Source organism: Phyllostomus discolor, chromosome 6, assembly GCF_004126475.2.
Source record: "Phyllostomus discolor isolate MPI-MPIP mPhyDis1 chromosome 6, mPhyDis1.pri.v3, whole genome shotgun sequence".
Classification (NCBI taxonomy): Eukaryota; Metazoa; Chordata; class Mammalia; order Chiroptera; family Phyllostomidae; genus Phyllostomus; species Phyllostomus discolor.
Window position 1 is genome coordinate 94,967,645 of NC_040908.2, and position 27,124 is coordinate 94,994,768.

Below are 27,124 nucleotides of genomic sequence, written 5' to 3' on the forward strand. Positions count from 1 at the left end.
TTGGGTAAATGAATAGCACCTATTACAATCCAGGGAACTAGTTAATATCTAAGCAGCAAACCCTGAGCTCCACTGGAGTATGGTCTAGAATACAAGTGTTGGAATCAGGTTCAAATTCAAAACTTAAATTCATTGACTTCAGATAAGTAATGAACCTCTCTCTGCAATATGACATTATGATGCCACTTGCTTAATAGGATTACCTGAAATAATGTAGATAAAGTGCTTAGCACAGGGCCTGGAGTATAATAACCACTGAATACATTTAAGCATTTATTATTATACTATTATTTTTACTTCTATTGTACATCCCTATGACTTTTGCAAAGTTGATGAAGTTTTTGAAACTGTTGTCCTTTTATGAAAACCTACTTTGGTAAGGAAGTCGAGGGCATTTTTTCTCAGCTTCTCAGAACTCTGGAGATTGACATTCATCAAATCCAGTCCTTCTGAAATCTGGGGAGCTCTCATTCGTCTGTCAATCACTTGTAATTTCTTAGGACAATCATAAGCCAGTTATGTTCACCTGAAAGAAAATTAAACCCAAAGTGGCAAATGAAGTTCTACAGTCCAGAAGGCATTTCCTAGTTACTGGCTTACCTTTGGGAATGTGGGGTTAGGCAGGAGAGAGACAGTGTGGATCAGGTCAGAGAAGTTACCTGAAAATTCATAGGTTCTGGAAACACTGACCTGTCCTTTCCGGATGCAGGTACCACAGTAGACATCACAGAGCCCACTGACAACTTGGCTAAGGCAAAGCACAGCTTCTATAATGCCGATCCCTAGGAGGATGGAGAACAAGACCACATTCCACAGGACGATGTGCTCAGGCTCTTGGCAAGTTTCCCAGGTAGGCTGGTTGAATAAGTAGTTGTCTCTGCCCGGACAGAAGAAAAAATGAATCTGGATTTAAGTGACAGTAAATGGAGGGGGCTGATATTTACAAGTGTGTGACAGGCACTAATCTAACACAGGAGATTACAAAGCTTTATGGTCTTCTTTGCTCTATCTTCCTAAAGACAGCAGCTTTATTATTGTCCATTGGTGGAGAGATTGAACACATCGTCTTTCCCTCTGATAGCACAATATCTCAACAAGGCATTGTGGAAACAGACATAGCCACACAAGAGAGCATGTGAAGAAGTGGGAAATTCTAGGCTACAAGATTTTAACTGCTGCTATAAGGGTCTCAGAGGCAGTAGGAGTGGTTAAAAACTTGGGCACGAAAGTACCACAGACCTAGGACCTAACTCCAGTTTCCTCACTAAAAAGTTCTACATAACTTTCCTGAATGTTTCTGTACATCAGATTCTGTATATGTAAGATGGGGTTGGGGCCCTGGGTGGGTATCACAGTTGGTTATAGCATCATCCTTATGCATCAAAGATGGGGGTTCGAACTCTAGTGGGAGCCCATACAAGAAGCAACCAATAAATGCATAAAGTGGAACAACAGAAATTCCTAAGATGGCAGTGAGATAGGTGGGAGTGCAGTCTACTTCTCCCTTCGCACAGGTGGAACACCTAGCTGATCCTTTGAGAAAACAGAGTGAACAGCCAAAAATATCCTAGCAAATATGAAGATTGGAGACCAAAAATTGTAGAAGACATTGAAAAATCAGATGGAAAGGAGATTGCTTTGGGACAATAAGCTCCCAGGGACCAGGGCGGCTGCAGCTCCAGGCCTGGAGCCCACCAAGTCTGCCACAGGATTCTTGGGTGAGAGCTGGGTCAATGGCTCCCTCCCTTGCCAAATAAGGTTTGAGAAACACTGGGAGGGACCTGGGTGCTTGAAGTCACTGAGGGGAATAAAGACAAAGGGGCAAACGCACAGAGTCAGTGTACCCACTGAGACTGTGGACACCAGCTCAGTCATTACCAGAGAAATTGGGGAGCCAAATAATGCCTGGAGAAGGGAGAAGAATTGGGCCATGATGGACCCTGACCAAGATAGTCTCCGGTCTGGTTGGAAAGTTGGGCTGTGAGAGAGGCTGGGCACTTGTTAGGAGTGGCAGGCTTGAACAGGAAGAATTTGTTAAAAACAAAAAGGCTCTTGGTGGCTATTCAGAGAATTCTCCCACAGGGGCAGCCCCCACCTTGCTGGCTGTGCCCCCACAGCCACCAGAGCCTCAGCAGCCAGCCCACCCCTGCCACGACGACCCCAGCCAGGGTCCTGCCCTCCCATCAGCTGCAGCAGCAGAAGGTACCCACCTTCACCATTGGCCCCCACACCATGCCCAACACCGTAGCTGCCACCCAAGTGGTGCATGCCCAACTCCACCACAGCAGCAGTGGAGGTCAGCAGCAGTGGAAGCCATGGACCCACACCCACCCCTGCCACCCCTTGGCTGCACCCCCACCCCTTCACAGAAGTGAAGGCCATGAGCCCACAGCCGCCACCCCAGCCAAGGCAGTGCCACTGCCCTGCCAGGAGGACTGGCTCGCTAAAAGGAAGGAAGAGGCACCCCCTGCCCCAACAGAAGAGAGCTGCAGGACTCAGGGAGCCAGCAGTCCCCAGAAAGACTTAACTCAGTGGGAGAGCCGAACTACCCTGAAGAGACTTTGAGAGCGCCTAGCACCTAAAACAGCAAATAGTGAGAAGGTGGTATGTGAGTTGCCCCTAGTTGGTGCACCTCAAGGACAGCACAACTGGTGGACTGAAGGGGTAGGCCTGGTGCAGAAGGGAACTGGGAACCGATCAGTGAATGAGGAACTGGGCTGGAGGCTGGGCAACTGTGAAGAGTGTGGCCCAGACCTGGCCCTCATCCCTGCAAAACAACAGGAAGGGAGAAAAGCAAACCCAAACCCCTCAGCCTTTTGCAGCCAGGAAGACCAGCAGAATTCACTTGGCTAGTTTAAAGCCAGCAGGAGGATTTTTCTTTCTTTCTTTCTGGAACATTCCCCACCCCCTGCCCACAAGTGAGACAATAAGACCTGGAGCTGTGAAAGGACCAAAGTCAGACCCAAAGAGGGATCGTCCCAACAACTGAGAAACTGAGACAAATTTCACTTTTCTATTCCAGAGAAGTTGCAAGTTACTGTTTATTTGTGTTATTATTATTTTCATTATTTTTACTTCTTTTATTTTATTAGTATTTTTTATTTCTCTTATTTCTGTTTAGTAGTCTTAATTTTACTAGTTTGTTTGATTGCATTGTTTGACTGATTTTTCTTGTTCTTTCTTTCATAGTATATTTTTAATTTTCCTTCTTTCACTTTACTTGTGTTCTCATAGAACACTATTCTAGGTCATGTACTTCCTATTCTTGGTATTCAGATCACATAGATTCTGTCATATGATTGTTGTTCCAGTATTATTGTAAATAATTGTTGTTCCATACAATTGCAAATACTATACAGCACCCCACCTGGATCTTAGCTCATTTCACTGTCTTCTGGAACTTTATTACTACTGTGGTTAACTCTCTTCTCTCACACACTACACCTATTTTCTATCCTTTACTCTCACTATATCTCATAATCTCACCTCCCACAAGCACTCTGTTTTCTGGATTCAACTCAAAATTCTTCCCCTCCTAACAAGAGTCCTACCTCTTTTCCACCCTCTGTAAAAACTGTCTAGTTCGGTGAAATATGGTTAACCCTATACTTATCCAAAGGATCTCCTATCTCTTCTCTATGTGTTTGTACTTTAAATCTCATAGAATACAATCCCACAGTCTTAATCCATTTTGTCTCCCCCTTCCAACTGGTCACATTAAAGAGTAGGTGGGAACTGTGAACACCAATATACCTGCTGGAAGAGAGAATCCACCAACAAAGGAACCACCAACAGATAATAAAGGAAGATGGTGGAGGAGTGAGTGGAAGCCATACTAACCTCCACCCAAGACCAATCTGGAATTACAACTAAGTGGTGGAGAAAGAACCCAGAACAAACAAAACAACTCAGTAATAGCGAAAGCGAAGCCTCATAGCCTTGGACCAATAAAAGAACCAGCTTCAACACAACCTGTCTACACCTGTATAACAGAATACAAGATGTGGTGTGCAGAGTGACCCTCTGTCAATGAGCTGGAGGAGAAGGACCCACCAAAGAAAAATCCAACAACAATCAAAACCCAAATACATCCAGAGAGTCAACATAAATGGCATCCCAAGAACAGCAAGTTCAGGCAATCAAGGAGACTGCACCACTGAATATCACAAGTCTCCTGCCATAGAAGTTCACACTACAAACCCAGAGTCAGAACAGATCAATTTAAGAAGCAGAGGCTAACAAGAAGAGTCTCACAAGCAATGGGAAGACAAAGAAACAAACCCCAAATGAAAGGAAAGGAAGAATCCTTAGAAAGAATGCTAAATGAAATAGAGGCAACTCAACTATCAGATACTGAGTTCAAAGTAATAGTTATAAGGAAGCTTAATGCGCTCTCTGATAATTACCAGAAACTACAGGAAATCTACAATAAACTCACTGCAAACTATATCAACATGAAAAAGGAAATAGAAACTATCAACAAGGGCCAAGAGGAAATGAAGAATACAATTTCTGAACTGAAGAACACAGTAATAGGAATCAAAAGCAGGATCAATGAAGCAGAGGATCAAATCAGTGAGCTGGAGGACAAGCTAGAAAAAACTCCCATAGAGAGCAAGAAAAGGAAAAGAGACTCAGAAATAACAAAGAAGTGTTAAGAGAACTGTAAGACAACATGAAGTGCAATAATACCCATACAATAGGGATACCAGAAGGAGAAGAAGAAGAGCAAGGGATGGAAAAACTGTTTGAAAAAGTAATGATGGAAAACTTCCCTAATTTGATGAGAGAAATAGTTACAGAAACCCAGGAAACACAGAGAGTCCCAATCAGGAGGAACCCAAAGAGGATCAGTCCAAGACACATCACAATTGAAATGGCAAAATTCCAAGACAAAGAGAGAATCTTGGAGGCAGCAAGGGAGAAACAGAAAGTAACATACAAGGGAGCCCGCATAAGACCAGCAGCTGACTTCTCAATGGAAATGCTACAAGCCAGAAGAGATTGGCAAGAAACATTCCAAGTAATGGAAAACAAAGGCCTGCAATGAAGACTACTCTATCCAGCAAGGCTCTCAATTAAAATGGAAGGCCAAATAAGGAGTTTCCCAGACAAAAGAAGGCAAGGAATATACCTCCTCCAAACCAGCTCTGCAAGAGATGCTAAAGGGACTGCTTTAAGAAAGGGAAAAAAGAGAAAGATAGAGAGGAATGCAGGTATGAAGGAAGTAAAATGGCAATGAATAAGTACCTATCAATAATAACCTTAAACATAAATGGATTAAATGCTTCAATCAAAAGACATAGAATAGCTGAATGAGTAAGAAATCACGACTCACACACATGCTGTCTACAAGAAACCCACCTTGGAAAAAAGACCTACACAGACTGAAAGTGAAGAGATGGAAACAAATATTCCAAACACATGGACAGAAAAAAAAGGCCGGGGTAGCAATAGTCATATCAGACAAAATAGACTTCAAAGAAGACCCAGAAGGTCACTTCATAATACTCAAGGGAAGAATCCATCAAGAAGACATAAACATTACAAATATATATTGCACCCAACATAGCAGCACCAAAATACATAAAGACAATCTTGAAGGACTTGAAGAAAGATATCAACAGCAACACAATTATAGTAGGGGATTTCAACATCCCACTGTCGAAAATAGATAGATCTTCCAAAGAAAATATCAACAAAGATATTGTGGCATTGTACAATGTCCTAGATGAAATGGACTTAATGATATATAGAGAGTCTTTCATCCCAAAGAAGCAAAATATACATTCTTTTCGAATGTACATGGAACATTTTCAAAGATAGATCACATGATAGGACACAAAACAAACCTCAACACATTCAAGAAACTTGAAATTATATCAAGCATTTTCTCTGACCACAAGGGACTGAAACTAGGAACCAACATCAAGGAAAAAACTCAAAAACACTCAAACTCATGGAGATTGAATACCATGCTATTAAACAATGAATGGGCCAAGAGTGAGATCAAGGAAGAAGTCAACAAGTTTCTGGAAACAAAAGAAAACGAACTCACAATAACCCAAAACATGGGACACAGCAAAGGCAGTCCTGAGAGGGAAGTTCATAGTGATACAGGCCTACCTAAAAAAGATAGAAACATTTCAAACAACCAACCTAAACCTACACCTACAAGAATTCAAGGACCAACAACAAAGACAGCCCAGAGCAAGTAGAAGGCAGGAAATAACCAAGATCAGAGCAGAATTAAATGACATAGAGACTAAAAGCACAATTCTAAGTATCAATGAATTCAGGAGCTGGTTCTTTGAAAAGATAAACAAAATCAACAAGCCTTTAAGCAGACTCATCAAGAAAAAATGAGAGAGGGCCCAAATAAACACAATCAGATATGAAAAATGAGAGATTACCACTAATACCACAGAAATACAAAGGATTGTAAGAAATTACTATGAAGAACTATATGCCAAGAAATTGGAAAACCTAGATGAAATGGACAAATTTCTAGAAAAATAATTTTCTAAAACTAAATGAAGATGAAGCAGAAAGACTGAACAGACCAATAACAGCTGACAAAATTGAAGCAGTAATCAAAAACTCCCAACACACAAAAGCCCTGGACTGGACAGTTTCACAGGAGAATTTTACAAAGTATTTAAGGAAGATCCCCTATCTTTCACAGACTATTCCAAAAAATCCAAGAAGACTCCCAAACTCTTCTTATGAAGCCAGAATCGCCCTGATCCCAAAACCAGATAAAGACATAACAAAGAGAGAAAACTTCAGGCCAATATCACTGATAAACATAAACACTAAAATTCTCAACAAAATATTAGCAAACCACATTCAGCAATATATTACAAAGACCATACACCATAACCAAGTGGGACTCATCCCAGAGATGCAAGGATGGTACAAAATTCACAAAATGATAAATGTAATACATCACATAAACAAAAGAAAAGACAAAAAATCACATGATCATATCAATAGATGTGGGAAAAGCATTTGATAAGGAACAGCACCCATTTATGATAAAAACATTCAGCAAAGTGGGAATAGATGGAGCATTCCTCAACATAATAAAGGCAATATATGAAAAACTGGCAGCCAACATCATACGCAAGGGCAAAAACTAAAACTTTTCTCATTAAGATCAGGAACAAGACAAGGATGTCCACTTTCACCACTCCTATTCACCATATTATTGGAAGTCCTAGCCATAGAGATCAGACAAGAAAAAGAAATAAATGGCATCCAAGTTGGAAAGGAGGAAGCAAAATTGTCACTGTTTGCAGATGACATGATAGTGTACATAGAAAATCTTATAGACTCCACCAAAAAACTGCACAACCTAATAAGTGAATTTGGAAAAACAGTGGGATACAAAGTCAATATTCAGAAATCAAGGGCATTTTTGTATACAAACAATGAAATATTAGAAACAGAAATCAGGAAAAAATCCCATTTGCTATAGTAAAAAGAAAAATAAATTACCTAGGAATAAACCTAACCAAGGAGGTAAAAGACCTATATGCAGAAAACTACACTGCACCGAAGAAAAAAATTAAGGAAGACACGAACAAATGGAAGAATGTACCATGCTCATAGATTGGAATAATTAACATCATCAAAATGTCCATACTACCCAAGGCAATTTATAGATTCCACACAATCCCTGTGAAAGTATCAGTGACATATTTCACAGATATAGAACAAACATTTCAAAGATTTATGTGGAACCATAAATGACCCTGAATAGGTGCAAAATTTTGAGAAAGAAGAACAGAGTAGTATGGATCACAATACCTGATAACTGTATTACGAGGCCACTGTAATCAAAACAGTGTGGTACTGGCGTAAAAACAGGCACATGGACCAGTGGAATGGAACAGAGAGCCCAGAAATAAACCTAAGTCTCTATGGTCAATTAATATTTGACAAAGGGGGCAGAAGCATAAAATGAAGTAACAATAGTCTCTTCAACAAATGGTGTAGGGAGATCTGGACAGCTACATGCAAAAAAAATGAAACTCAATCACAAACTTACACCAGAGACAAAAATAAATTCAAGGTGGACAAAAGACTTATATAAATATAAGTCATGACACCATAAAAGTCCTAGAGAAAAACATAGGCAGGAAAATCTCAGACATTCCATGCAGCAATATTTTCACTGATATTTCCCCTAGAGCAAGGGACATAAAAGAAAGAATAAAGAAATGGACCTCATCAAGTTAAAAAGCTTCTGCATGGCTAAAGAAAACAGCATTAAAATGAAAAGAGAACCAACTATATGGGAAAACATATTTGCCAATGATACCTCAAACAAGGGTTTGATCTCCAAAATATATAAAGAATTCACATGACTCCACTACAAGAAGACAAACAACCTAATTAAAAAATGGGCAAAGAACCTCAACAGACACTTCTCTAAGGAGGACGCACAGAGGGCCCAGAGACATGAAAAGATGCTCAGCATCACTAGCCATCAGAGAGATGCAAATTAAAACCACAATGAAATACCACTTCACACTGGTCAGAATGCCCATCACAAACAAATAAAAAACAACAAGTGTTGGCTAGGATGTGGAGAAGAGGGAACCCTAGTGCACTGTTGATGGAATGCAGACTGGTGCAACCACTATGAAAAACAGTATGGAATTTCCTCAGAAGATGAAAAATGAAACTGCCTTTTAACCCAGCAATTACACTGTTAGGATTATATCCTAAGAACCCCGAAATGCCAATTCAAAAGAACCTATGAATGCCAGTGTTCATAGCAGCACAATTTACAATAGGCAAGTGCTGGAAGCAACCTAAGTGCCCATAAGTAAATGAACAGATCAAAAAACTGTGGTACATTTACACAATAGAACACTACACAGCAGAAAGAAAGAAGGAGCTCCTGCCCTCTGTGACAGCATGGATGGAACTGGAGAGCATTATGCTAAGTGAAATAGGCCAGGCAGTGAGAGACAAATACCATATGATCTCATCTTTAACTGGAACCTAATCAACAAAACGAACAAGCAAGCAAAATATAATCAGATACATTGAAGTTAAGAACAATCTGACACTAACCAGAGAGGAGGTAGGAGGGGATAATGGGGGACAAGGGTGGAAGGGTTTTCAGAAATAATGATAAAGGACACATGGACAAAACCAAGTAAGGGGGTGAAAGCAGGGGAAGGAGGTTGGGACGGCTGCAGTGAGGGGGGAGGAATTGTGAGGGGAATAAATACAGACAACTGTACTTGAACAACAATAAAATAATTTTCTAACATTGTTAAACTTCATATATAATAAATAATGTCAAGAAAGTTAAAAAATAAAGTGGAACAACAAAAATTTATCTCTCTCTCTCTAAATAATCAATTAAAAAAGGGACTTACATCCAAAATGGAGCCATAGATACTGTGTTTTCCAGACTATAAGATGCAATCCCTCCCCAAATTTGGGAGGAAAAGGGGGTGTGTCTTACAGTCCAAAGGTAGCTTACCTGGCTCACAGGGGGTGGGGGCAGCGTGGGGAAAAGCAGCAGCCTATGTTATTTATGTTATTAAATATTTTACAACATTTTTTGCTTCAAAATTTTCCGCCTATTTTCCTTCTCTAAAACCTAGGTGCATCTTATGGTCTGGTGTGTCTTACAGTCTGAAAAATTCAGTAGCTACACTGTGACTCTTTGCACAACCAAAACAAGGACAACAAATTTAAAAACAAAAAGCAACCAGAAATGATAGAAAACCCAACTGTACGGAAGTCCAACAATAAAGGAGTTAAAGAAGAAACAATCATCCAGACCAGTGGGAGGGGTGGTGACAGGCAACCTGGGCAGAGAGGACTCATGGCAGGGCGGCAACTGGAGGACCTGGGTGGGTAAGTGGCAGCTGGCAGACCAGGTGATTCCACATTTCTGTGCAGATAAACCAGGAGAAAAAACTGGGGAGAGAGACAGACTGCACAGTCCAGGGTTCCAGCGCGGGATAATAATAGCCTCAAAACCTCTGACTGAAGAAATCTGTGGGGGTTGCGACAGTGAAAGAAACTCCCAGACTCAAAGGAGAGTCCATCAGAGAGATCCACAGGGACCTAGAATGTACACCTAGGAATCAGCACCAGAAGGGCCCAATTTGCTTGTGAGTTGCAGAGGAAGTGACTGAAAGCCGGCGAGAGTCAAACAAGTGGCATTGTTTCCTCTCAGATCCCTCCTCCATGTACAACAACACAACACAGCAAGATGGGTTGCCCCACCCTGTTGAATACCTAAGACTCATCCCCTTAGTACATAACAGGTGTGCCAAGACCAAAAACAAAAATATCCCAAATGAAAGAACAGATCAAAGCTCTGGAAAAACAACAACAACTAAGTAATAAAGAGATAGCCACCCTATCAGGTGCAAAGTTCAAAACACTGGTAATGTGAATTTTCATAGAAATGGTTGAGAGTGGTCACAAAATAGAGGAATAAGTGAAACTTATGCTAAGTGGAATAAAGAAAAACTATACAGGGAACCAACTATGAAGAGGAGGAAACCAGGACTCAAATTAACAATTTGGATCAGAAGGAAGAAATAAACATTCAACTAGAATAGAATGAAGAAACAAAAATTCAAAAAAAAAAAAAAATAGGAGAGGCTTAGGAACCTCTGGGACAACTTTAAATGTTCCAACACTCAAATCATAGGGGTTCCAGAAGGAGAAGAGGAATAGCAAGAAATTGAAAACTTATTTGAAAAAGTAATGAAGGAGACCCGTCCCAATCTGGCAAAGGAAATAAGTCCAGGAAGCTCAGAGAGTCCCAGAGAAGTTGGACCCAAGGAAGCACACACCAAGGCACATCTTAATTTCATTACCCAAGATTAAAAATAAGGAGAGAATTTTAAAAGCAGCAAGAGAAAATAAGACAGCTACCTACAGAAGAATTCTCATAAGACTATCAGCTGATTTCTCAAAAGAAACCTTGCAGGCAAGAAGGGGCCAGAAAGAAGTATCAAAAGTCATGAAAGGCAATGACCTATGTCTAAGATTACTCTCTCCAGCAAAGCTATCATTTAGAATGGAAGGGCAGATAAAGTGCTTCCCAGATAAGGTCAAGTTAAAGGAGTTCATCATCACCAAGGCCTTATTATATGAAATGTTAAAGGGACTTATCTAAGAAAAAGATCAAAACTATGAACAGTAAAATGACAACAAACACAGCTCTCAACAAATGAACCTAAAAAAAACAAACTAACTAACTAAGCAAACAACTACAACAGGAACAGAATCACAGAAATGGAGATCACATGGGGGCTTATCAGTGGGGAGAGGCATGGGGGAGAATGGGGAACAAAGTACAGGGAAAAAGAAGCATAGATGGCATGTATAAAATAAGGCTGTGGTGTTTAAGAATAGTATAGGAAATGGAGAAGCCAAAGTATTTATATGTACAACCCATGGGCATGAACTAAGGGTGGGAGGGAAGGCTGGTACAAGGGGATATGCAGGGCAGAGGGGAATAAAGGGGGAAAATGGGACAACTGTAATAGCATAATCAATAAAATATATTTTTAAAAAGACATTAGATTTAGAGCCTGGTCTAATGTAGTGTGACCTCATCTAATCTAGTGTGACCTGCAAAGACTCCATTTCCAAATAGTCATATGCCATCAAAAAAATAATAATAAAAACATAAAATGTGGCACTGATACTATAAAGTGGTTGGGAAGATTAGATAAGGTATTAGCCCATTGCCTGCCATGTAGCAGGCAATATATTTTAGTTATATCATAATCATTATCATAGAAAGAAGAAGTCTAGAGGTCTAGATTAGCTGGAGAAGATTTATAGGGAAAGCTGGAGTCACCTGGTCTTTCAGGGGACAGCAGCTGAGAGGAGTGCAATAAATTATAAAAAGAAACAGCATGTGCTCAAAAACTGTAAGGAATTTTGGAATTAGAGTGTACTTCTTGAGGGAAAAGCAAATGGAATTGGTTATCAGGCCATATTTTACAGAACTGTGCAGGACCCGACACATTAACACCCCTTTTTATTACAAAATCTTTTATTAAAAAGTCATAAGCATGTAATTCTGTACATAACATCACACTCAAGCACACCATATGACATTTTAGGTGAAATGTTCCAATTAAAACTATAACTTATTACACCCATCTTATTACCCTATGGACAACGCTCAAACAAGCGTTACTTATGCCAGACCCTGTATTTTACATTTGTGCCTAATTCTACCTTCACCCACATTCATATCCATATTTATTGAGTTCCCAATGAGATTACAAGTTCTTTAAATGTAAAAATGTCTTTGCCTTATCAGCATCTTTACATTTTATAAAACCCTTCTGCCTAATATATGGCAAAAAGATTGAAAAACTAAATAGAGCTGGGATACTGTTGCTTCCTAAACCTGGCCAGGAGATTCCCAAGTGAAACCTGAAACCAGCCCCTGCAGAGGAAGTGTAGGGAGAGGCTAAAGAAAAGGGAAGACCACCAAAGATTAGTTAGTAGGTGGCAGGTTTAACAAGCAAAGGACTTTAGTTACAATACTTGCATTGAATGGCCACAAGATGAGTAGTAGTTCTCCACACCCACTCTTCAGAATCTTAAAAGTTTTTATAGAGAGGCCCTAACTGGATTGTCATATGTACTGTCCAGATAGTCTCCACTTCACATTGTTCTCTTCAGGCTGTATCCTTGGAATAGTTTGTGGGAGTGGGGAATTCAAGTGTGTACACATTTCACCGACAAGGAAGGGGCTGAGGAGCTTCCAATTGCCAGGGTCCAGCTTAGTGTCAGTTAGTGGTCACATCTTGATGACCTCCCCCAACAGGTATTTGTCAGAAGGCTATTAGACGAGAGGAAGTAGATGGTATTGGAGATTGGGAACGGGGTGATAACAGACCAGGTAAAGACCAATGTATATTCAAGGTTATTGTCAAGGTAGAATTATCAAGTTTTGGTAATGGATTTAACATGAGAAGTGAGAAGGGAGAATAATCAAAGATAACTTGGCTTTAAGGTGACATTTAATAGGATTGGAATGAGTGACAAAATATTTATGGACATAAAGATTTTGGATATATTAATATTGAAATACTGTGAGATGTTCAAGAGGAAATTTTAAGGAGGTAATTAGATATTTGGGTCAAGAATTCAGAAAATGTAGGCTTGAGATAGATGTTGGGGATTATTTACATGGATAGTTGGATGACTCCAAAACCCATGGGGATGGATGCAATCTGCCAGGTAGAGAATATGAAATGAGAGGAGAAGCAGGGTCTTTTTCAATCAATTGGTGTTGGGTCTCTTTCTGTATCCCACGAGGAAACTAAATGTGCATCACCATAGGTCCAGCGATTTCAGGATATTTGTTCAACTCCAGATTTGTCAATTATGTCTTCACAATTCAATTGTGAGCTACTTGCAAATAGGCAAGTTGTCTTATCCTTCCTTTACATCCCCTTCTCTTATGACTGCCTAGGAAGTACTAGTCAGGCCCTCAGCACATACTCAGTTGAGTTTAATACTTGCGGTTAATGAAGTCAGGTATTATAATGAATAATAATAATATTCATTATTATTATATAATGAATATATATGGGTGAACTGCATAATTCACAGGCACTTCTTGCCTTGGCTAATCACCTCCTGGAGATTACTGATTGGGGAGCAGGTGAGCAGTTGTGAAGAGAGGAACAAGACACTAGGTATGAATGAAAGTACCTTGCCCCATTACTGGATGGTCAATACTGAGAGCACTTACTCTTTGTGGTCATCAGCTGTATCATCATTAGATATTAGACACTGACCCAAGACCATGAATGGTACTCACTCCAGGCTGTCATTCCTGAAAGGGTAGGTGTAGTTTCCACTGCCTGTGTCACACAAGGGGCCACTGAGCAAACCTAGTGAAGAAATGACCACACAGTACACAGCCCCTAGAGTGCCCTGTATGGTCAGAAGTACAGGAAACAGCATCTGCAATGGAACACAGTCAGAAATTCAGTGCAGCAATGGGGAGGAAGATGGTGGGAAGTCAGCTTTTCAAGATGCATCCCCTGAGTTTTCTGGCAAATTGAAGAGAATCTAAATCTTTTCTTGCAGATGTCAGACCAAGTAGATGTCCTTGTTTTGCTTGCCAAATGTACAAAATAAATGGGTGATGGAGCTGAGACACCCTGTGTCCATTTATCTACCCCAGTTACAATTCTAAAGAATGAAGTAATCCACCACTGAACTGTGAGTGGGAAATGTCATTTATTCACACTGACCCCTCACCCCTGTGCCTACACACTGCCTGGTGCATAAAATATGTGTGTTGTCAATCCCCCCATCTGCACTCTTGGTACACATCAGTAATTGACCTCAGCATTCATTTCCCCCAATCCTAGATGAGACCTCGTGGTCATTTTCAAATGGAGTGACTGATCAATTGACGTTGGCACTCTAAATGATACTTATTTGCCACTCTGGTGTTTGGTGTTCAGTAAATACTGGTTGTATGGTTGGGTGAGTAAATGAATCATTGTTTTTTTAATGCCTGAGTCAGTGACCAACTGAAGGTTGTACTGTGTACAAACTCCATAAATACGTCGACTGGGTGGTGGCTGGGTAAGTGTCGCAGCGAGGTAAGTGTCAAGGAATGGTGACCTGGCATATTAGCATAGTAATGAATTGGGGCAAAGCTGAAGGACTTTTTTGTTTCAGAGCATAAGTTTTTATTCCTGGCACATCCATGTTGTGTCTTTCTTACCACAGGGAGTGAGGGTAGGGGTCAATGGAGCTGATGGAATGACTCAGGGGGCTCCTTGGAGATGGGTCTCAGGCAACATGGGTCTAAGTTCTCTGTGGAGGGTCTGACTAGAAGCTACAATGGTTGGGACAGGGAACTTTTCAAGCATAAAAAAGAAATGAGATGGTGTGTGAACTAGAAATGTAAAAAAAAAAAATGGACAGCTTTTGCCTGGGGACAAGATCAGGAACAAGAAATAAACACATAATGGATGAACTTATTAGAGCGGCAGCTTTTTGTTCTTCATAGAACATTTTGAGAATCCCTGTGAAAATATTTTTGACAGTACAATCTTCAGTGTCCCTTCTTGCTTGAATCTCAGTCCTATGATGTGTTACCCCATTAGCTACCAGGAAAATAGGAAACTGAAAGGTTGTAAGAGTCCTAGACCTCCCCACAGACAGACATATAGACAGACAGAAACACAAACAACCAAACCAGCAGGTTGGTCTACCAGAGCTCATCGGCTTTGTGTTCACTGCAAATTACTCTCCCCAAATCCTCTCTAAGATTGTTTCTTCTAAGGCCTTTATTGTCTAGAACCCCATATAATATCACTGTGCATTGAAGGGAGCTTTGGTGCACAGTCTGTCCTTCAAAGGAGCCAAAGCACATGGCCTAGGAAATAAGCCCTTTGGGGGTGAGAGGGGGTAGGAATAACGTCAAGCATTCTGTAGCGTCCACAGAACTTACTCCACATCTGTAAGTACAGCAGCCCTCCCCACCTCCTCTCAACAGCATTAGTGCTGGCACCATAACCTGTGGCAAAACAAACAAACAAACAAAAAAGAAAGAAAAACAATTTCTTGTAACGAAGGGGATGATACATTTTTGGCAACAGGGTTTGACAGTGTGTCTAGCTATTTGATTCCTCACAGCCTGTAGAGCACAACATAGGCCTTGGGCTTTGTGAACATGAGCGCTTCATGGTGCCACCTCCCCATTCAGAACTACTGACACAACAGCTTATGGCCTTCCAGGCCTTTCGTGCCCCTGGACCTTGAATATGCCTTACAACCTTCGCCATCAGGTAAACTCTACCCTCAGAGGATCAGTTTCAATATTATCTCCTGTAGCAGGCTAATCAATTGCCCCCTCCCAAACCAAAATATATATTCATTTCCAATTTCTGGGACCTGTGAATATTACCTTATATGACTAACAATGTAGGATCTTTTTTAAAAATCCTCACCTAAGGACATGTCTATTAATTTTATAGAGAAAGAGTGAGAGAAAGAAAGAAACATTGATGTGAGAGAAAAACATCGATCAGTTGCCCCCAACCCTGCATGTGCCCCAGCAGGGGTTCAAACTGCAACCTAGGTATGTGCTGCAACCCAGGTATGTGCTCCAACCCAGGATTGAACTCACAATGCTTTGGTATATGGGATGACACTCCAACCAATTAAGCCAGCCAACCAAGGCTAAATTAAAATCTCAATAGGAGTTTATTCTGGGTGGTCCTTAAATACAATAACACAGTTTTGAGAAAACAACACCCAGGGGAGAAGGCAGAGTCAGAGTGTGTGAAAATGGAGGCAGAGATTGGCCTGATGCAGCCACAAGTCAGGGAATGCCAGCAGCCACTGGCAGCTGGAAAAGGCAGGGAATGGATTTTCCCCCAGAGCACAGAACATGGGGCTCTACCAGCACATTGAGTTAGAACTCTGGCCTTAAAAACTGTGAGAGAATAAATTTGTGATGTTTTAAGCCACCAAGTTTGTGGTAATTTATTACAGCAACCATGGGACACCACATCGCCTTTCTGTCATTTTCAGTGACCTCCGCCAGCTAAAATGAATGGTTCCTCCCTTCTTAACAATCTGTCCTGGTGCATTGAGCACACCACTTTCTCCTTCTCCTCAATGGGCTCTGAGCTATGGGGCTCAGCAACTCTTAACCCAATGTCCAATACCAAATCAGACCCAATGACACGATGGTGAAATGTGTGGTGACATTTCCCTATTCTGTCAGTGTGGGGTAGGTGGCTGAAAGTGTACTGGCATGACAGGACCATGTGCCAGAACAGGAAATAAATACACAATAGATGTACTTAACTTGAAAAAAAAATCACCTCGTCCCAAGAAAGGGTTGGTAATGTGTTTCCTGATGCCAGCATCTGAAAGATTGCTAGTCCTCAGTCCCCATCAAGGTGACTAAGACGTATGTTGAGGAAAATTTGATAGATGTGTGGTTAATGTTAAAAGACGATAGTCTGAGGCCAGGTGTGAGGGGATGAGGATACAAACTCACATGACTTTAGAGGCTCTGCAGGTAATTTTAGGTTAAAAAATAAAATAAAATAAATTTATATATATACATATATATGTATATATATACATGTATAATATATTAAGGAGTGGTGGGGTCTGTGAAGAAATGGTGGACACATACCCCTCCCCAGAGTATCCAAGTCACTGTGAAGCAGGACTCTCCCACCTGTGGTCCTCAAGCTGCATGCAGCCCAGGATGGTTATGAATGTGGCCCAACACAAAATTGTAAATTTACTTAAAATATTAAGAGATTTTTTTGTGATTATGTGTTGCAATGTATTTCATGTGTGGCCCAAGACAACTCTTCTTCTACCAGTGTGGCCCAGAGATGCCTAAAGCATACCCCTGGTATGCTTTTGGATACCCCTGTAAACATAATACACAGACACCACACCAAACTCCCAGCTGGTGTGCAAATTTTGTGAAACCTTGATGAGAGCTGGGGTGTACATGGCATCTAGTAAAAGGAAAACCACGGGTTTAGGATTTGGCACTGTGTGTCCACTGTGCTGGAGAGGAGTGTGCTGAGTTTGCCTGGTTATCAGCTCTCTCTTTATAGTGGCAGTGGGTGTATCTGACTCTGTAACACAAGGTACAAAGATGGTTTGATTCCCCCTTACTCCAATTCTCTTATGACTACCATTGAATGAACACTACCCATGAGGCAGACTTGGGACTGGGTGCTCTCTACATGAGCCCATACAATGCTAACCATAACCATAGGAGATAGCTATTATTGATATACTCATTTTACAGAAACTTTAGAATGATACAGTGTTGTGCCTAAGACCTCCCAGATCAAATACAACATCTCCTCTCCAACCCCAAGGCCACTGCTTTAGTTTGCCCTAGAGCCACGCCCATAGGAACACAAAGGAGACACTAAAGACTGAAAAAAAATCAAGAAAGAAAAGGGGAGAGGGGAGAGAAAGAAAAAAGAGAAAGGAAGACTGGCTCTTCTTTTTTACTTTATGTAACTTCAGGGACTAGTTCTGTCCTGTTTATGTTATTCCCACCTCACTGGGAATATACAGTGTAACTATTTTTTTTTTCCTAGGAGATTCTGAGAGGTTTTGTTGGAAAGCTGGAGCAAGGTTTGGACAAGCCAGCTGGTGTTGAGGGATGCTGTGGAAACAGGGTGTCACATCCCTGACTGAGCCAGGCTCCCCTCTGTTTTCCTCCTGATCAGAGAATGTTTTCCCTCTGAAGCTCTCTGTTTCAATAAATTCTCTGAGATTTTGCTATTAGCAAACCCAGATCTCAAGCTACTCAATTCTTTTCAATAATAACTATCTTTGCTCATTTATATTTTGAGAGAAGTTGGGCATTGATGTTCCTATATATACTAGAGTTGATCAGAGTGAGTTTAGGGATTTTCTTGGTGGTGGAGTTGAGAAATGCAAACCTGTCCTGCAGACATAGGCAGTGAAGGGAAGAGGCAGCCATGAGGTACTGGGCTGGATCCACAGAGATAGTGGAAGAGCTAGTGATTTGAACCAGGGAAGAGGACTGATTGCATTTTACTGGTTGTCAGTCATGTGGGGGCACTTTGCATACATGATCTCATTTAGTGTCTCCACCTTCGTGTGAGATGGTGTGATTTTCCTTACCCTGCAGCTCAGGGAGGTCATATAGCAGTGTCAAGGCAGACTCATAATCTGAGCAGGGTCTGTTACTTCTCAGTCTTCAATCTGTGCTGCCCTGTAGGAAGTGCTCTGAGTTGAGAAACAGACAACCTTGACCCAGGTATTGCTGCTTTAGATGTTCTCTTATTCAGGAAGGCCCACCCTCTGCCGTGGATGGGAAGGGCAGGTGGCTGCACCTTAAGACATAACTGTGTCTAATACTGTGTGTGGACCAGAAGCAGAAAGGGAAGTAGCCACCTTTTTCTGAGACTTCTTTATGCCCCATGCATTCATCCATTTATTGAGTACCTACTCACATAATCAAATGATCTTTTCAAAAGGGACTACTGGGAAAGGAGGAGCCAGATGAAACAAAGGCAGAAAGGAAGGAAAACACTCAATGCCTACCTTAGAGGGTAACAAACTAACACATGTGGGCTAAATCCAGCCAGTGGCTTGTTTTACAAGTAGTTTTGCTGGAATATAGCCATACCCACTTGCTTACATATTGTCTATGCCTGCTTTTGCCTCAAGACTACGGAGCTGGGAAGTTAAAAAAAGAGACTACATCGCTCAGAAATAATTTACCATCTGGCCTTTTACAGAAAAAGTTTGCTAACTCCCAGCAAGGGAAGCCTTGATGGGAGTAACATAATTTATCTTTCAAATGGTCATCTTTAAACCTGATGACCGTGACAAATGCTCAGTTATTGTAAATTTTATAAAGTGTATCTTTCATGCAGTTAACAGCCACATATTAAGCTCCAGTCTCAGCTGGCACTTGACTGAGTAGGCACTTAGAGGACAAAGACTAATGAGACTTGGACTCTGTACTGAAGGAGTGTGTAGCCCTAATGGGGGAAGGAAGGAAACAGAAAGATGCCTGCTGTATGGCTTGTCAGTACAATGTGGAAGTTGTTTATGAATCCCATGTTGTGGGTACAGAGGAAGAGCAGCCAGCCATGTTCTGGGGGCCCAGGAAAGGTGGCGTCAAGATGAGATGATTGTTCTATGACTTGCAGGGTGCTTAGGGACCACCCTTCATCTCAAGGAGGTGAGCTAGCTAAACCTCACTCTTACCAAGAGTCCAGCTCCAAGAAAGCCATGGAAAAACCAGACCAAGTCTGTGATCTTGGCAGGCTCCAGTACCTGCCCATTGGGAAAGTACAGCAGGAGGTTGGCAATGATGGCTGTGGTGGCCAAGGGCAAGAGCATCATGCCCATGTACCTGGAGCCAGTTTCAGAGCACATGGTGAATCCTCCCTGGAAGAGAGAGAGAAGACAAGCAGAAGCTGCCACTCAGGCCACTGCAGAATCAGGAGAGAGGGCACTGGCCCCAGAGCCCCAAGAACAAGGTGTCATGCCCACATTCACCACTGGGAGGCGGTGTGGCCTGGGAAGCCAAGTCATCTCTCTGAACCTCAGTTTCCTCTGTAAAGCAGAGAAAACACCCGCCTCCTAGTTGGTGGTGTATGGACAAAAAAGTAAAATCAATGTGAAAGTAGCTGGCTCGTAGTAGATGTTCCATAGGCTTTCTTTAAAGTACTGGTGGACTGAGGTCATGTTTAGAAAACTGCTGATTCTTAAACTTCTGGTTCTTTCATCGACTCCCAGAAGTATTCCCATAGTGATTACGAACTAGGTCCTGGGTCTAAACTCTGGCTTCACCACATAGCAGCTGTGTGAACTTGGGCAAGTTATTTAACCTCTCTCACCTCAATTTCCTCATGTAAAATGGGATTAACCATAGCATTTCCCTTGTGAGATCAGTGAAAGGATGAAAATAACATAATGTATTCAAAATGCTCTCATACAAGGAGATTGGAATCATCTTGGCCTCTCATTTTATTTATATGGAAAACTTCTTTTCTCATTGTCTTTGTCAATTAAGTTTACTGAACCTGGAGATTTCAGACAAGCCAGGAAGAAGGAACATGGAGAGACGGAAAGGTTTTGCATCTTACTTTCCACTGCACTCAACCATACATGAGATTAAAGTCAGTAATACATTTGTCAGATGAAGGCTGCAAGAGAAGCCTGTGGAACATGACTCTGTGACCTGGGGAAGTGTTCCAGTTTCGTGTTAGGTGGAGCTCTCCTAACACCTCTTTGTGCCATTCTCCACTCAGATTCATGCCGAGATTATTGGCTGGTTCTTGAATAGAAGCTCATTCACCACCCTGGTTACCAGACATGGAGACCTGGTGCCCTTACTGGCCCTTCCCACAGTGGGAAACCTGTGGTAATTTGCATGGCCAGGGACTGCTCTTTCGGGGAAATACTGAGAAATGTCTGCACTTAGCTTTCCACTCCCACAGATGCTTCAGATAGTTATTAATGAACAATGGCTTAAGTGGGATGGCAATGCTTGGGGTCTTATTTCCCTCTGCTGTCTAAATTCAGGGCTGCAGAAAGCTACTGTATTTTTCAGACTATAAGACACACTTTTTCTGCCCTCCTCCCCACACCACCCCCCCATCAAATTTGGGAGAAATAATGGATCTTAATGCTGCTGTTAAATTCTGTTTACATTTACATTGGTGAAATATTATGTTATTCATGTTAATAAATATTTTACCACATTTTTTGCTTCAAAAATTTTTTTCCCTATTTTCCTCCTCTAAATCCTACGTGAGTCTTATGGTCTGAAAAACACAGTAATGCCTGAATGGGCTGCTGTCTCTGGCTCCTTTATTTGCATGAAGGAAATTGAAACTGTTGACCTCATGCCCCATTATGATCACTAACAGCTGAGATAATGAAAATTTAACTCTCAGAGGGAAAGAATGCTGGACAATGTGCAACAACACATACAACTACTTGCTATTGCCTAAGGCACATTATACACATTACTTCATCTGATCCTCAGAACATCCCCATGAGGTAATAGCTCCATAGCTCCATGAGAAAACAGTATTATAGAAGTCAAATAAAATTCCAGATCCCCCCAGTAGTAAATAACAGACTTGGCACTCAAATGTCTGTCTGCCCAAATCCACTTCCAAGTATTCCCAGTTAGGGCAGATGAGTAGCAGCTGGGAGAACTGAGAAGCCAGAGCTGTTGAAACTTCTTACATGCTGTAAAAGAGTACAAAACCAACAGCCCCTATTTCTACTTAACATCTGATGTCACAGCTCTTGCTTCAGTGAATACAGTTGTGCTCACCCTCCAGGAAAATCACATATATTCTTAACAAGAAGGGAGGGTGGGTGGAGACTGGGGCCACATTTGGAAAGGGGGACTGTGCAGCACCTAAAACTGGCACTTAATTAAACTATAGGAAGCTGATCATCCTCTTGGGTCTTGGCAGAGAATGTTAGAGATGCTAAAACCCTTTAGAAATCCAACCTATTCATTTCCTAGGAAGCGTAGTCCCAAGGAGTTAAAATTTTTTGTTCAAGGTTGTACAGCTAGGGAGATGGAAATAATAACAAAAAATAGTCACAGTTAGGTTCACAGGCATGGTTTCATTTGATTCTTCAGTAGCTCCATTCCAGGGACATAATTATTATACCCATTTAATGCATTTGCTGCTGGACACATTCTGAAGCTCAGAGAAGCCAAGGAACTTGTGAGACCACACAGCGTGCAATGAGGCAGTTCATTTTCTGAATCTATCCAGTTCCCATGGCTTTGGCCTCAACAGGTGGAACAATCACAACCCCTTGAGTTCCTTAATCAGAGACTTCATTTCAAATCATCATCCTCATGCCCCGCAAAGAGTCATATTCATACTTGTTGGAAAATTGTACCCTAAGTTTGGGTTTGGACAGCCTGGTTGCCACACTGAGACTTTTAGGCCAATCTGTGGCACTTGCTTTTCAACACCAGTCTGGTCCATCCTTAAGCAGAAACACACACACACACACCCGTCAACCCAGTACCTGGTCAGTGGGGGGGCTGGGGCACAGGCACACTGGGGAGCCTCTTCTGGGCAAGCCACCCTGGCCCTACCAGGCCAGCAGCAGGAAAAGCCCCTGCAGGCCGTGTTGCAGTTCCGGAGAATCTTCTATCTCAGCTGCTGGAAGTTTCTGGGCAGGCTCTGGATCCTTCCACCTTTCAGAAGACACAAAGTAAACACTCAATAGATGTCAGACAGCAACGAATCCCAGGCACCCACTTTACAAGACACTTTAAGCATCTAACCACTGCCGTGTACTCTTTCCCAAAGCCCCCTCAATGAGAAAGTCCTTTGTCACTTTGGAGGTTGAGGCCCAAAACCTTTCTAGGCCCCTCTGAGGTCACTCAGCACTATGGCATGCTGGATTCTGAGACACAGGGGCTCCCCTTTTCCTGTCTGGCCCCACCTCTCTCCTGCTGCCCCCAGGCTGGGCAAAGTGGCTCAAATTCCCCCAGTAAGAGCTGGCACTGCCTCCCCTGCCAGGCGGCCCCAGGGGAGGAGCCCAGCCACCCAGCCGCAAAGGTGTTCATTTACTGTGCTCTGCTCCCCACTCTGGGTCACTCCTGATAACCTCTGAAGAGTTTTCCTGGCAGATGTGTTTCCACTGAGCTGAGATGGAGGAGGGTGTAGGGATGTGATTGCTCTGGCTGTGGCAGGAAGGGTGGGCCCACCAGCCCTGCATAAACACATGTGGGAAACACATGTGTTATTGACTGGGGGATTGGAGCATCACTTTATCATCCCACCGTAACCCTGCTCAAGGACCTGGACTGTTGACCAATCACACCCCACATTGCTGGGCAGTGGGGTGTCCTGGAAGGGTTTGGTTTTCTGGCTGGACTTGGTGCTTCAGCTGGCAAGGACAGAAAATGGCTGGTCAATGAGGTCCTCTCTTTCACCCATTCCTCTGGCCCCCAAGGCTGTGATATTAACACAGCAAGAGATGGATGAAGTGTAACCACTTGGGGCACAATGCCAGGAATCTGGTTACCTGATCACCCAGTGAGATGAGCCCCAAATGGCTCTGCTCTGCATCTATCTCGACTTTCGCAGTCAGTGACCAATAGTGGCTGCAGGAGAATGGCCTCTTTGTCTTTGGCCTGGCTGTCACCCCTTCCTGCCCATGAGAACACATTTCCCTTTAGTAAGGCACCAAGTTTTATTTTTCCTCCACAGTGACCACCAGTGTGTTACTAAACCTCTGAGAAAGTGGAATCAAGTGATTCTATAATCAGATACCTGGCTCCCAAGGTCTAACTGCACTGTAATTTATAACCTATTGTAGGTTTTAGCAAAATGCTTTCCAATGCCATGCCCAGACTGTCCTTTCAGCAACTGTGAGGAGCTAACAGTACAGATGTTTTTTTCTTCATTATTCAGTTGGGGAGACAGGATCAGAGAAGATCTGAGCTGCAAGATCAGTGGAATGAAAAAAAAAGTTCAAGGTTTTCATTTTTTAGCTCTTCCTATGGCACTGAGCTGACTTTCTGATCTTGGGCCATCCAACCAGAGTTTATTCTGGGCCCTCAGGCCTCCCTGACACTGCCTGTCATCTGCAGAAAGTCCCTGGACATGCTGTTCATAATAATTCCTTATGTGGGATTCTCCATCCTCTTTTTTTTTTCTTGTCTGCCTGCTGGATACAGAGACCCTAGGGGATGGATGCTCATGCCACAAGATCTTGTCAGCTCTATCCTCCATCCCCACCTTCCGAATGGAAAACTATGGTTCCTGAGCCTTTTCAGGTTGTAGGGCTGAATACCATTGCACCCACATCAGTATCCTCTGCAGACGTTTAGAGGTCAGCTTTCTCTCTGATGACTAAGCCAGGACCACACTTGTTGGTAAATTGACATTCCCTATTCTGCCATCTCCTGTTTTTTAGGTCTTTTCAATTATTTTATGTGTCTTTGGAAGACATTTCCAGGAGGGGACAGAGACAAACACAGGTACGATCCTTCCTGACTAAAGAGCAGTCCTGTTTGACCACCTTCAGAATTGACACTGAAGACCCAAATTTTAAAATAACTTCAGAAATAGTAATTTTGCATTTATTAGTTGTTGTTTGGGATTCTAAAGCACAAACTACATATGTATAATTCATTTACCTTTAATAAACTTGATAATTAATTAAATAGGGAATTGAAATTATATACATATTTTTTAAATAAAAAGAGATGATGGGAGCTTCCTGTCCAGTTTTGCAGCAGGAGCTTGTTTACCGTCAGCACTGACATAACCCCAGGCTGAGGGAGGCTGGCCGGGTCCCTTGACAGGGTGTGGTCGAGAGAACTGAGCAAATGGGCAGCTCGCCTAGGTGGATGTCAGGTTCTCTCACAGCTCTGAGGTCCCATGACTCTGTCTAATGTCTAATGTCCATCTGTAAATTCATTACTCTTCTGGTTCAAGCATGAAAGTCTCATCAACTCAGCCTCGCTACTGAACTTACTGAATAGCTTTTATGTATGCTTTAGAAATGTATTTTGACTCCTTTTCTGAAGATCTGTTGAGATAAATTTGAAATAAACTTTACCCTTTTGGGGGCTTTAGTACTCAAGAATATCACAAGGTACCACAAGGTCTGTTAGTCCACATCCTATTCATCCATTCTAAATGTCCCTCCAAGGGACAGATCAGACCAGATTTCTGGGTGAATTTGAGGAACTCTCTTGTAACCAAATATAACCATTAGAGGGAGTCTGGACCTTGTGAGAACACAAAACCCTGGAGAGGTAAGAACTGTATGCAAAGAGCAGCAGAGCATAGATTCTCTTATTCAGTTTTTACTAATTTTATTAATCAAGAAAATATGCTTGGGAAACAACATGCATATTTCATGAGGGTTCATGGATGAATCCATTAACTTTACAGGGATTCTTTTGAAACAAATAGTTAAATTTACTATCATTAATAATAATTATAAGTTAAGTATTTTTGCTGACTTTGATAACATTAGTACCAACTAATAAAATATTTACTACTAATAATTCTTAGTAGTAATAATATCAATAATCTGTTTCTAGGAGAACAGAGACACATGTGTACGTAACAGGCTGTCTGGGGACACCAGGAGAATTATGATGTGCTTTGTTTTTAATCCTCACCCAAGGTTATGTTCATTGATTTCAGAGAGAGAGAGAGAGAAACATCAATGTGAGAGAGAAACATCGATTCATTGATTGGTTGCCTCCCATATGCATGCCCCAACCAGGAATTGAACCTGTAACCTAGGTATGTGTCCTGACTGGGAATCGAATCCCCCGCCTTTTGGTGTACAAGACGTCATCCCACCCAACTGAGCCACTAGATCAGGGAAGATGTGCTCTTTGGTGGAGACAAGAGGTGAACCTGGGGAGTTGAGCAGCCACCGCCCCAGGATCTGTCTAAAGGAGGTTATTGGCTGGGCTCTAGCACTCAGCAAAGGCCCTGTGTGGCCTGGGGACCTGCTTCTTTTGGCTTAGTCATCATTGTCTTGTGTGATGATCAGGGAGTGTTCCCAGGTTTAGGTATTTACACTGAATGGACGAGAAATGGACAGATAGGGCCACAGGGGGAATGCACTGAAGAGCTGGGAAGATAACATCTGCTAGGACTGGCCCAGCACACAGAAACCACTGAGTTATGCTCTGTAGTCTGCTACCTACTGTTCTTTTTTTTTTTTAAGATTTCATTTCTTTACTTTTAGAGAGGGAAGGGAGAGAGAGAGAGAGAGAGAGAGGGAGGGAGAGAGAGTGAGAGAGGGAGAGAGAGAGAGAGGGAGAGAGAGAGAGAGAGAGAGGGAGAGAGAGAGAGAAACATCAATGTGCAGTTGCTGGGGGCCGTGGCCTGCAACCCAGGCATGTGCCCTGACTGGGAATTGAACCTGCAATGCTTTGGTTCACAGCCCACGCTCAAACCACTGAGCTATGCTGGCCAGGGCTGCCACCTACTGTTCTTATTCCAGAAGAAGAGAGGCTAGGGACCCATTTCCTTCGGCATGTGGAGAAGGTGGGTTGTAGCTGATGATGTGTGGTAATCCAAGTGATTTCCTTCAGCCTGGCCTAGAGTCCTAGTCATAGAAAAGTCAGGGAGTATTCCTCCTTGGTTATCAAACTGGTAAACTTAGTGGCTGTCCCCACCCTCCAACTCCTGGCTTCCTTCAGGGGCCCAAAGTGGGGCTAAGAAGGCAGTACACTCCATCCTTGGTGAAACCCAATGCTGCATGGACTTTTGCTCCCCCTGAATCACTAACAGTGATCTGACAGCTCCATTGACTGCTTTGGCTGGAATTCCATCTGGTGTCCATGTGTCCATTTACACAGATTCTTAACAAAGCATTGGTGTCCTTTGTTACTTCAAGATGCAACTTTGTGGTGACATAACAGTTCTTGGGCAATTAACTTGTCATACAAATATGAAATTGTTCTTAATAAGGAACACTTAAAAAAAACAAATTCTTACTGAAAAATTGAAATTGGCAGGATATTTGTAGATTTTTTTTTGCAACAGACATGATCTTGATGCCGTTAAAATTAGGTTATGTA

At 42.1% G+C, this 27,124-nt stretch overlaps 1 protein-coding gene across 1 annotated transcript; it reads right to left on the bottom strand.

The window, feature by feature from the left end:
* Positions 1–361: 361 nt before the first annotated feature.
* LOC114498815 (transmembrane 4 L6 family member 1-like) lies at positions 362–23,636 on the bottom strand. The gene is given in 9 exon segments (XM_028514860.2): positions 362–526; positions 691–877; positions 13,841–13,986; positions 15,494–15,559; positions 19,780–19,962; positions 22,585–22,599; positions 22,601–22,674; positions 22,677–22,756; positions 23,593–23,636. Coding segments are annotated over 9 exon segments (816 nt in total). The 3' UTR covers positions 362–505.
* Between the last annotated feature and the right edge of the window lie 3,488 nt (positions 23,637–27,124).